At 42.9% G+C, this 12,633-nt stretch overlaps 1 protein-coding gene across 1 annotated transcript in view; it reads right to left on the bottom strand.

The window, feature by feature from the left end:
* Positions 1 to 428: 428 nt before the first annotated feature.
* The window catches only part of TRANK1 (tetratricopeptide repeat and ankyrin repeat containing 1), a 54,229-nt gene continuing 42,024 nt past the window's right edge, over positions 429 to 12,633 (bottom strand). The window contains exons 20-24 of the mRNA XM_015405760.1: positions 10,005 to 10,137; positions 8,289 to 8,434; positions 4,000 to 7,040; positions 3,486 to 3,587; positions 429 to 1,379 (exon numbers count right to left, since the gene is read on the bottom strand). Of these exons, the coding sequence (XP_015261246.1) occupies positions 1,273 to 1,379; positions 3,486 to 3,587; positions 4,000 to 7,040; positions 8,289 to 8,434; positions 10,005 to 10,137 (3,529 nt within the window). The 3' untranslated portion in view covers positions 429 to 1,272. The remainder of the gene's footprint in view (positions 1,380 to 3,485; positions 3,588 to 3,999; positions 7,041 to 8,288; positions 8,435 to 10,004; positions 10,138 to 12,633) is intronic.

Raw genomic sequence — 12,633 nt, 5'->3', positions numbered from 1 at the left:
GGAAAATCCCAGCTATGCATAAAAACAAAACGGAGGGGGTTAACCCCCACCCAAACAGCAATGTCTCTGCGTTATAACCTCATCTGTGCATAACCCCGTCATGTATAACGTAAGCAAGAAAGCATACATTGCTCAGTGTCAACTTCTGAAGATTTGCATCAGGGAAGAGAAAAGTAGCATGATGTCACACAGCAACGCAAGTCCCCAAAAGCAGAAGCAATTTAACGCGGATCCCTGCTTCAGAACGTCTGAGAACTACTGATTTACAGTACTGCTGTAAAGCAGTATCACTATTATGCAGGTCACCAATCCCGAAAACATTTTACCTCTCCAATGAATGGTCAAGAAGACAGCTTACAACTGCAACAATGTTCCTTCTTTATTTTCTTTTAAAAATAATCTAATGCAAAATTTTATTTTTTTGGCATTCCAAATATATAAAATCTTTCAAATTTAAAATGCTTATAAACAATGACTCCCTGAAAAAAAACCATACTTTTTTTTTTTTACATTTTGTAAAGAACAGCTAATACATTAAAAAAAGGGGGCAGGGGGTGGGACAAACAAGTCTGTTGTCCCTTTCTAGTTCTGCAGGGCTCTGAAAAAAGGAAACACTTGCGGGGGCTTTTTGTTTGTGTTAAAGCTGTCTTCTGAAATTCCTGACAGTTTAAAATTCAATTGAAGTACAGTCTTTCTGTTGATGTTGCTCTTATAAACAATGGAACTAAACAGTGGCAAATGGAAAGTAGAAAAGGAGGGAGTGAAATTTTCTCCTCCTCTCTGTCTTGGTTTCTCAGGGCAGGATGACTCATTCAGGGTCCAAAAACCTGGTTGTGGAAGGGCATGATTTGAAGGAGATGAGAGGGGGCCCTAGATTTGGGGGGGGGGGAGCAAAGTGTGGCAAACTGGGTGAAGAGTAAGCGTCTCCCTCCTGACACTTTATCGGCTTCAAACAGCACCTTATTCCCAATTGCTTTAGCTGTCCAGCCGAGACTTGGGTCTCTACCAAACGTGTAATTCCAGATATTGTCTTCCTGTGGAGCTGCCTGCATCCGAAATTCAGCCTCTCTGTGTACACTTAAAATCTGGTCACGATCACTATTAAGCTGGTCATTAATCTTCTATCCCAATTACAACGAAAAAAAGAAAAAAGTCTTGGTTGGCGCATTTAACTTTTTTTGTTTTTTTTGTTTATACATTTCAATGCTCATTGTTCAAATGTAAATAAAAGAGAGCCCAAATCAGGGCAGAGAGACATCAGCCTTTTAAAAACTATTTTCTTTGTCGTTTTCTGTTTTTTCGCTTCTTGTGGTGCAGTTCTTCAAAGTTGATCTCCTCAACTTTCACTTCATCGTCCAAGTCTTTGTCATGGTCAAACTCTGAGAAGGAAAAAGAAGGCCCCCCGTTCAGGGTGGAAATGAACTGGCACACACACATTTGCCAAGCATATAGCAAAGCTTGTGTTTTTTCCCCCCAATCAATGTCCCCAACCCCGAACAAATAGCACTGGGGATGTTTTCCACACGGTGATCACAATTATGACAGGATGGTTATTTAAAAATCTATCATGTCATTCATCTTTTCAACCAATTCAAGCAGTAAGCTCTCACACAGGGAGAATACCTTGCACCCAAATAAAATGAGCTAGGAATGGGCCATATTGAAAACTTCTTTGCAAGCTTAAACTTGTGAAGGCTGTTGATAGGCCTTTACCCTAAACTGAGGCCTGCATTTTAAGTCTTCACAGCATCTGAAAGTATGCAGTTGCTGGACTGTCCCACCTCACTGTTTTTCTGATGCCTTGGGCCCACCTTTCCCCCTAACCCCAAGGGAAAGCATGTGCCAATTTATCAGATGCAGCCTTCTCCACAGCTGTCCTCATCCCGCTGCAGGAGGACACAGCAGTTCCATCTCAGCCTGCCAAGTGACAGAACCAGCTGCAGACAAAATGCTAAGATAATATTTATTCATTTGATTTTTACCCCGCCCTCCCAGCAAGGCCGGCTTACATAACAGTATACAAATACAATATAATAATACAATATACAGTATAAAATCCAATCAATCACAAGTTTAAAGCCGTGAATATAACAACATAATAAAGTGCTAGCATTTGATTCCTCAGCGTACAGTCAGCTTCTTATCTTCTTCGGGTGTCCAGGTGCTCGGGTCGGGCTATAACTGGGGACCCCAGGGGGTAGGGCTCGCTTTCCATAACTGTCAGATGTCAGTGGTGGCAGTGACGATGGTGGCTCCAAAGGCCTGGCGGAAAAGGTCAGTTTTACAGGCCCTGCGGAACTGTAATAGGTCCCGCAGGGCCCTGATCTCCTCCAGGAGCTCATTCCACCAGAGTGGAGCCACCACCGAGAAAACCCTAGCCCTTGTTGTCGCTAGCCTGGCCTCCTTGATAGTCGGGAGGACTGGCCGATTCTGGGTCCCCAATCGCAGAGCTCTCTGGGGGACATATGGGGAAAGGCGGTCCTTCCTCAGCAGATATCTCCTGGCCCTGAGAGTGGGTATAAAACATTCTGTGTGCAAGGACAGCCCCCAAGGCAAGCTATCTACATGCTTACAGCTGATGCTTCTGTTTAAACACCACACTCAATAATGGCCCATGTGTCAGTCCTTAGACTCTGGATAAAATACAGCCAAATAAAGGGAAGCCTGCAGAAGAACTACTCCTTCACGTGAAGCAAGACAACAGGGTGCAGACACTGCTTCAGACACAAAACAGATGCCTACGCTGGGACTGAGTTTAGGGAAGAGATGCAAAGGTAAGTTCCTGCACCTTTAATAGCTGCATTTAAAAAAAAAGGAATTTTGAATGGTGCAACTTGTTACAGTATTATTTATTTTCATGTGTTCTATTGACCCCCATCCTTCCTCCAAGGACCTCAGGGTGGCTTTCTTTCCTGCCCATTTTATCCTCACCGTAACGCTGTGATACCAGGACTGGCCCAAGAAGAGCTACATGGCAGAATCTCTCTCTTCTTGGCCCTAGTCCAGCTCTTTACTCACAGCACCACACTGGCTCTCACTGAGAGATACTCGAGGCTGTCCTCTTTCCAGTCTGGCCTTCAGTGAACATCGCTCGGACTGTTTGCAAATCTGATGCAAAACTGACCCACGCATCAGTACTAGTACAGAACTAAAGAATTTCTTTCTCTTTGCAAAGGAGGCTCTCGCCGTCACTGCTTTCCATTCTTATGTCTGTGAATAGGACTCCCAGGAGCAGGAAGAATGTTGGTGAGGGAAGCTTCTCCTGTAATGGTGCTGGGACCGCTTTATGGTATCCAACAGTGAGTCCAACATTCCCAATTATAAGTTCAATGGTTGGTTCTATAGCAGGCCTCATATGCAGCATATAATACTCTCACAAGCTACAGGAGAGTCCCCCTTCTAAGCAACGGACATTTATTGTTTTCAGTACATAAAATTACACCGCAAATAGCTATATTTGGATCTTTGTAGAACAGGCAACGTACCTTCCTCCTGTAGTAGGCTGGACTCTATTTTCTTCAGCCATTCGCGTGCATCATCTAGGTTAGCACCTAAATCCCTAGCCAACTTGGACATAGTTTCTTCAGCTGGAACAGAAGAGCAATTGACGCCACAAGTTAGAACCATAGCTGGAATGGGAACAATCAAGTGTGATTCAGCATATTTCATACAGGAATAGATTAATCTGGAAATTACACAGTGTATATTCATAGTGGGAAGGGGGGGCTGAACTGGTTCGGGAGAGAAAACACCTATGTATGGATGTGATGGTCTCAGAGATTGTCTGACAGTGGCTCTAATACTTGATTCAAAGAAGCAACCTGTTATCATGGGATCCCATTAAAAAATTAATCACATCTACATGGTGAGGGCTAAGGGAAGGGTGCTTCAGGAGATGATTTTGAGGGACCTTCGCTTCAGCCCCAGCATTTCTTATTTGCGAAGAACCTTCTTGACTGCCAAAGTGAGAGACCTAGGAAAACAGTCAAAATGGCTTACCACCAGACCATGCTTTTCTATTGTAGAGGTCTTCTACTGTATCTGAAATCTTCTTAATAGCGTCTTGGATTTTCCTTTTCTCTAGTTTAGAACGTTCTCTGGATGCAAAGTGACCTCTGATGCATCCATTTTCTCTAATGCTTTCTACCACACCTCTTCCATCACGTATTACTGGATCCACCTCCTTTTTGAAAAAATCTAAGTATCTCTGATAAGAAGTGTATTTCTTTTTATGCTCATCTAGGATTATGTGACTCTCAAAAGTTTCACCAGCAGTAATACTTTCACTTCTTTCCACATTCTCTTCCCAGTCGCCCTCTATGGGCCTTGTTGCTTCAGCAGGTTCCTTCTCAGAATCTTCTTTCTGAGCCATAAAGGTGTCAGAACGTTGGAGAAACTTCACTCCACACAGATCACACTGTGTTCGGTCGATATCTGCTTTTTTAAAGACCCCCAATGCTGTTTCCGAGGACTCCGGTTTTGAGCTGGAAACCCTTTTCCATCGAACACAACAGCGAACAAACAGGAAGAGACACTGCAGCTTCCGCTTGGCCGAGGCTTTCTGCTGTTGCTTCTGCTGCCTTATGTTTGCTATGTTAGCCAACGGGTCCTGTCTCTCTTCAACATAGACATCCCTTTCGAAGTCCATTTCCGGCTCTTCAAATTCATCGGCCTGACTGAGATATGCAAATCTGTCCAAGTCTGCAACCTCATAATAGATGCCTCTCAACACTCTGTTATCCTCGTGCCAGGCTCCCCTTGATCCTTTAGGATCCCACCTCCACTGACAGTCGGCTAAAAATTCCTCGTCTCGGCAATACAAGAGCTCCTTTAGGCCTTCTACTACTTCTTTAACGTCAGATGCTTCACTCATCAGGCCCACAATCCTAAGCAATCTTTCAGGCACTTTGGAAGGGCAGTCCTTTTTCAGTTCCAGAAGGCTTTCCTTGATGGCGCGAAAGTGTTCCACTAAAATCATTTTGTATTTCCAGCTGAGCACCTGGTCAGCATTTATCAACATAACTAAGCAAAGCACCACAGTGCGCTCAGCTTCTCCCGATGTGATATAATCAGGGTCACCGAAAGCATCCACAAGTACATTGAAGTCTTCATAGCCACACAGAACATCTGCTAAATACATTAGGTGTTTTTTAAAATCCTTTATGGCTTTCTTTGTGTCTTCTGGCTTGTAGTCTTGTATAACCGAATACGTGAAGTCTTTGTTATGATCTCCTCTTCTGAATAAAAAGTCCCAGTAGTGGAAGAGAGAAATGTAACTCTTGGGAAGGCAAAGAGTCATGTTTTTGCAGAGGCGCATCAGGACAGCACAACCTAAGACAAACTGAAATTCTAGTAAAGCCACTGTGTTCCTTATGCTTGGAATCAAAGGATTGATGCATTTCACAACCAGGACGTTCATGAAGCGGTAGAAGAGCCACCTGCATTCCTCGACGTTCCTGTGAATGTACAGCTGGTCCATGGAATCTTGCAGGAGTCGGATGAAGCACAAGTAGGTGCTTTCGGCATTTTCTGCATATTTGTCTGGCATCAGCATGCCATACCTGCCCTCTATACCTTTCAGTCTTCCTCTTCCCCTTTCTGCAGACAACTTTAATTCTCGGTTATACTCCTCTTCCTCTCTGAAAACAAGCTTCTCAAACTCTTCGGGGTAACTGGAAGTCAAGGCAAACACCTGCATCGCCCGCAGCCACAGATCAGTTGATTCTCTTCTGTTTCGGGCAGTCTCATTTTTAAACTCCGATCTGATGTATTCCCTCAGCACCATTTTGCAAGGATTTAAGGTTCTGTTTTCACCGCTGTGGAGGCCTAGGATCGCTTTGCACGCCGCTGGGTTATCAGACACCATTCTCAGATGGAAATGTTTAGGAAAGAAGGCATTTATAAGGGATTTACACAACGCATATTTATCAACTGTCAAAATGTCATCAATGGAGTTGGGTTCGCAAAACACGTCTTTTGGGAATACTCGCTTTGCTTCCAGCAGCAGACCATTTATAGTAGCCAAATGCCTTTTGCACTGAAATATAGATTTTATCTCATGACGTGACAGAGTTCTGTGGAAGTCTTCGCAGTTTTCATCTTCGCACTTCAAGCCAGCAATGAATTTCCTGCAAATATTGGGGAAACTCAGTTGAAATAAATTGTAAGTAATGGCAACAAGCCTCTTAAACAAATATTTATTCAGAGCAGATTTTACTTCTTCCAGGGTTACAATGAACTGGTCACTTGTTTTCTTCTCTCTGATGGTGGAATGTTCAGATAAAAACTCTAAAATACATCCAGCTTCGTTCTGGGACACTTGGCAAAAAATTTTATCTATCAGTGCAATCCCAAAGTAATCAAAACATGACTTGACCATTTCTTTTTCAGCATTTGTGTCTGCTTTCTGGAAAGCTTTGACCAGACTCAGAATTGTTTCTATGCCAAATAAGGCTACTAATCTCAAGATGTTCTCACTTTTTTCATCGCACTGGGTTGCTCCAAAAAGTGCTTCAACAGCACCAGCATGGTGATTCACACACAAAAACATGTGGAAGGCATTCTTCAACTTAAAGAAATCCTTCTCTTCAGTTCCCATCAGATACATTGCCTCAGCACTGCCCAATTTTTGGTTTGTTTGTTTGCACAACTCCAGAGCTTCTTCCAAGATCTCTTTTAAGTTCTGCAGCTTATAAACACCCAGAACGCTAAGGCGGGCGGCAGCGAGCAAACAAGATGCTCGGAAATCTTTCTGGTTAGTCAGGTTGGCCGCTTCCAACACGAAGCCATGTTGTTTCATCAGCTTTGCTGCCTCTTCATCTCGGCCTTCCCTCTTCAGCAGGTCTGCAGCTTCGAAGAAGTATTTGTGGTCTTTCAAGAACACAAGCTGGTCTTCAGTGTCAAGGTGGGAGAGCACGGCCATCATCTCGTTGGTCCTGTTTGCACGCAGGTACTTGGCAGCAGCTTCTAGATAAAACTGGCTTGCCGTGTATGAAAGTTTTGAAGCCAGCTGCCTTTCTTTGCCTAGCATTTTCTCATATCTGGGAAAAAAAATAGCAACAAATGTCAGCTGTGATTTAGAAGTCAACACAGTCAAACCCTTACAATGCAATCCTAAACTGAATTACATCTTGCTTCAATGAACTCAAGAAGAATGGAAATCTGTTTAGGATGGCACTGCAAATCTATCAGGCTTCTGAATACTCCAGCAAAGCTGCCACATCAAGTGTCAGCACTATTTTTTTTAAAGGGGGGGGGGTTTCCATCCTTTTAAATGGAAATCCTTTCTTTGTATTTAAGGTCAATACATAGCAGCTGCTCTCTTGTTTCCCACTGTTGTGTAATGTTATATTTTAAAAAACTCAGGAACTTCATTGGCAGTTTTTCACCTGTTAGAGCAAGTGACGACACAGTGACAGTCACTTTGATTCGGTGAGCTGAAAACCTGCATCATACATACAGAAGCTCAGCTGCTCTCTTGTTTCCCACTGTTGTGGAATGTTATATTTTTAAAAACTCAGGAACTTCATTGGCAGTTTTTCACCTGTTAGAGCAAGTGACGACACAGTGACAGTCACTTTGATTCGGTGAGCTGAAAACCTGCATCATACATACAGAAGCTTCCCCATTCATAACGTCTCCATTTATTTAGCCAATTCACAAATCAGTTCCCCAACCCACACCAAGACAAATGGGGGGGCGGGAGTGCATGCGAAACATTTAAGTATGCATACACAACCTATGCATCTCCATATTTGAGATTCAACAGTCCTGTGAAGACAACACAGACTTACATTGCTTCACAATATCCGTTTGCTGCTTTTTGAATAAACAAAGTAACCTACAATTCTTGCACCTCTAAAAACGTCAGTGATAAAATTTCTGAACTACGCCCTGAACTGTCCCTGATAACCAACTTTCATCCTTAAAAATAGCTCCCCCCCCCCACATACACCTTGTGTGAGTAATATTTTTGAGAACTGAGTAAATTAACTTTGGCTTTTTATAATCATCTGTACGGTAAGAGTGGGAGATAACATTTTGTGCCCAAGACATATAATTTGCATGCATGATTTTGCAAAGCTGATTTAAAAACAAAAGTATTGGGTGCTTTTTTAAAAAAAGCACTTCTACTTTTCTATTATGCCTCTGCAAAGTGCACTAAAATATCCTCTGAAACATGGTATTAGCTTTCCTGCTAGGCTATCAGATACGCTATATGTGCCACATATGTGTCAACACAATAATAGTTTTCAAATGTACTTTGTTCACTTTCTTCAAACACGCACCTTTCCACACATTTTGCTGCTTCCTCATACAGGTCTTCACAGCAACACATTTTAAGTGCTAGATCAAATTCTTCAATCTGCTCAAAACACCTGAATGCATCTTTGTAGCACTGGCCTCTTTTATAGAAATATGCGGCATCCTTCACCTGCACAACAACAGGGTATTACAAGCAGGGATTCCATCAGCCCTCCACCCACAAATATATCCCTCTACCTGACACCCTTCCCTCCCGCCACTGCCCAATCACTACTTTCTGTCTCACACCCCCTGCAGGCTCCCCATTTCTCTGCCTTTTCCCCCCTTCCCACAAATCCATTGCTTCTTTCTACATGCCAACCCTCCTGCCAACCAGACCCCCATTCAGTCTGACTGCCAGAGGGAAAGGAAGACTGAAGCAGAAAGAATATCCTCTGCACCTTCTGCATCAAGCTCGTGGCTGCAGAGGGGAAGAATGGAGAGGAAAGCCTGCCCAAACGCCTTCTCCTATCAGCAGACATGATTTTGGGGTGGGGTGGGGGTGGACAGAGGCCTGAAGCAGAAAGTATGAAGGACTCACCTTCTGCTTCAGCCTTCCCTCGTGCCCCAGGCAACCAAGCTGATGGTTCCAAGCATTGCTGCTGACTTGCCCCTATCGTTTCCCCCACCCCACTCCTGCTGACTCAATCTCCTCCTTCCCCCTAACCCTCCGCCCATTTGCCCCTGTCCCCATCCTTCTGCCACTGCTATCTCCCCTCAGCAGGTTTTGATTAGCAGATATATTGATGGCTGTATACCCTGTATGCTTCAACTCAATCAACTCACACACTCAGCTCTGCATTCAGTGTATGGGAGTTCTTATGATACACACACAGCCATGTGTATTAACCAGTCCCACTTGGTTGAATTATTTTGTGGACAGTCACTCCCATTAAAAAGACTCATGGAAGAAATTTCGTTTTCTTTAAATGCTGCCTTTGTGCCGTGGACCTCAGGGCTGCATCCATAGACTTCCCAAATGAGCCTCCCATCCAGACACTGAACAGGGCTACGTAACTTCTGCAAAGTCATTGTTATGTGGCTTCAGACCATGGCCAACCCAACTGCTGCAACTATGTAATTAACTATGGGATAACAAATGAGGTGGGTTGTGCATAGCTGGCTGCAGAACGTCAGTGAATCTTTCCTATATTAACAGTGCAATCCTAAGTGCAGTTCTGCCCTTCTAAACCCACTAACTTCAATGGATTTAGGAGGGTGCAGTTCTTTAAATATAATTTAAATTTAAATATAATTTAAATATAATATTTTATATTTTTAGAACAATTTAATTAGAATTTAAATTTAATATTTAAATATAATACTTTAAATATAATACTTCCCACTCGCTCCAATATACAAATGCTACTGGGGCATCTAGTCGGCATACCTGCCTGACGGCCACAAGTAAATGAACAAATGTGAAAACTGGCCACACAAAACAAAGAGAATAACAGAGTAGATGCAAAGTATGATATACAGGTGAAAGAACTTTCAGGATGCATTTTTTTCACTCCCATGAATAGTCATAGGAGCAAGAAGTAATGAATTGTATTCTTACTCATCTATGAGATATTAAAAATCTACTTTCCGTACAGTAGGGAAAAGTTTGAGAACTTATACACACACTACCCTATCAGGGCAGTAAGACTCCCATGGTTTCTAAAGCAGACAGAAGAAAGAAGAGAGGCTGTATTCACCCTTCCTAGCTTTTCGCAGAGCTGTGCACAAAGCTGGTACTCTTTGGCATGAATCAGGCATTTGAGAGCCAGATTTGGTTCACCACATTCCAGGTAGGTTTTAGCCAGATCCATGTATTCCATTTGCTTGTCTCTGTTAATAAAATAGAAAGTTAATCATACGCACAAACAAAAAAAATTAACAATCAGGTTGTCAACTGATGGAAGAGAATTCCCCCTCACACACTATTCATCCTAATTTATGAATTAACTGGTTAAAATTGATTGGGTAAAGAATAGGACAAATAATTAAATTGCACCTTAAATGTTCAGCTACCCATATTGGCCACAGTCCAGCTAAAGTTAGCCTCGCCTGTCCCACTGAAAGGAAAGGGATTTAGCCACTCATGACTAACTTGTTGCAGTGGTTTCAAATGGGAACAGCGATGCTTCAGTAGGCTGAAGGCAACATTAGAGGTTCCAGCCATCACTTAGCCTTGCCGGCATCTCTTCTGAATTAACTCCTCACTGGAGATCCCAAATCAGCAAGAAAGAGAAGCAAAGAGCCACCTCTTGATAATTTCTGTCTGTCAAATTGTAAAGTACTGCGTACAGAGCAATTCCCTAAGCTCAGCTGAGGCTCAGATTTGTTGCCAAGCTGGAAAACCTGCAGGCCTGAGGGTCTGGTTGGCAGGAGAAGAGACAAGGCAAAGCCCTTCTTTCAACTCATCAACAATCCTTGGAGAGCAACTTACAGGTCAGGTAAGTCTCTCTCTAGCTCCCAGACTTGACTGGGTGCCATCTGGACAGGGAAAGGAAAGGCAGTTGTGTGATTAACAGATACCAATACTTGGGTATGTATAAATTAATACCTATCCATAGGTTATTAGTGGGTGTCAATGTCCACATCTTTAATTATGTAACAGAAGAGCTCAAGTAAAGCCCATATAAAGCCCATACGGAGAGAGAGAAGTGGCTTAAAGCTATATCAACCCGACAGTAAAATCCCAAAAAAATGTAATAGCTGGTGACACACAATAACACATAAGGTTATTAGTGGATGTCAATGTCCACATCTTTAATTATGTAACAGAAGAGCTCAAGTAAAGCCCATATAAAGCCCATACGGAGAGAGAGAAGTGGCTTAAAGCTATATCAACCCGACAGTAAAATCCCAAAAAACATGTAATAGCTGGTGACACACAACAACACATAAGGTTATTAGTGGATGTCAATGTCCACATCTTTAATTATGTAACAGAAGAGCTCAAGTAAAGCCCATATAAAGCCCATACGGAGAGAGAGAAGTGGCTTAAAGCTATATCAACCCGACAGTAAAATCCCAAAAAACATGTAATAGCTGGTGACACACAACAACACATAAGGTTATTAGTGGATGTCAATGTCCACATCTTTAATTATGTAATAGAAGAGGCTCAAGTAAAGCCCATATAAAGCCCATACGGAGAGAGAGAAGAGGCTTAAAGCTATATCAACCCGACAGTAAAATCCAAAAAAACATGTAATAGCTGGTGACACACAACAACACATAAGCCATTGAGTTCTCCAGAGCTCATCCTCAGGCTATATGCTACAAAAGATTATTGTTAATGTATGAAAAGGGATATTGGGAGTGGAAAGTGCCTCAGGACATGATGTTAAGGTCCTTTCCGCACTAGGACTTAAATCCTGGTTCAATCCTGTCCCCAAACTTATATTCTATACTAAACGTGACTTCGATAATTATCTCAGGGCATTTTTGCATTCTACACTACACTCGAGTTCACCCCTGTAATTATCGTGGGCTATTTTTTGTTTCCACATTATGTTGAGGTCACCCCGGTTTTGCCCCACACTTGTCTCAGGATAAACGGATGCAGTTACTACCAGGGATAAATGCAAGGTATTGTGTCCCGAGTTGAACTCTGATAAAACCAGGGATGAGATCCAAGTGCAGAAAGGACCGAAGTCTTTTTAAAGCCTGCACTTGCAAAGCAGATTCAAATGCTGCTGGTTGCTGGTTCTTCTCAGGGCAGAAGGCAACAAAAGCACTAGAAAAACAGAAGTCCAAAGAGCCAGCCACTGGGCAGATGACGGACGACATACTAGAATACAATGTCCAAGTGTTCCAGCTTATGTAGCCACAAAAGTACACCAAATGCAAAACCCGATGAATAAATCACATTTCAGGACATCTATATCCTGGGAATACCAGCTCTATTTTATATTCCTTTCTTAATAGCAGCCGAGACGGGGGATGGGGGGGGGGGAGAAACTGCAGACACAGGCCGAATCTGCATCTAGCATTTGCTCCGCTGTCTTACCAAACCCACACTGGAACAGAAATTCCCATCTACATCGCATGCCACTTTCACTTTGATTGATTGTCGAATTTTATAGCAGCATCCAGACTGCATGCTGCTTTCACTTCGTTTGATCTCTGGTTTTATGGTGGCTGTCTGCATGGATTTATGGCTGTTTCATGGCCATTACGGGGTGACTCTGCAGTCAGCATGGCATTGACCTGGGGTATTTGAATGTGGTTTTGAGCCCATCTTTTTCTGTTCCAGTGTGGGTTTGGTACAATGGAACAAATACTAGATGCAGATTGGGCCATAAGAGAATGACTTGGGGGGGGGGGGGGTAAAAG

The sequence above is a fragment of the Gekko japonicus genome, unplaced genomic scaffold (assembly GCF_001447785.1).
Source record: "Gekko japonicus isolate JY-2015 unplaced genomic scaffold, Gekko_japonicus_V1.1 scaffold58, whole genome shotgun sequence".
Classification (NCBI taxonomy): domain Eukaryota; kingdom Metazoa; phylum Chordata; class Lepidosauria; order Squamata; family Gekkonidae; genus Gekko; species Gekko japonicus.
The sequence above is the reverse complement of the archived record's forward strand: the minus strand, read 5'-3'. Positions and strand labels throughout refer to the sequence as shown.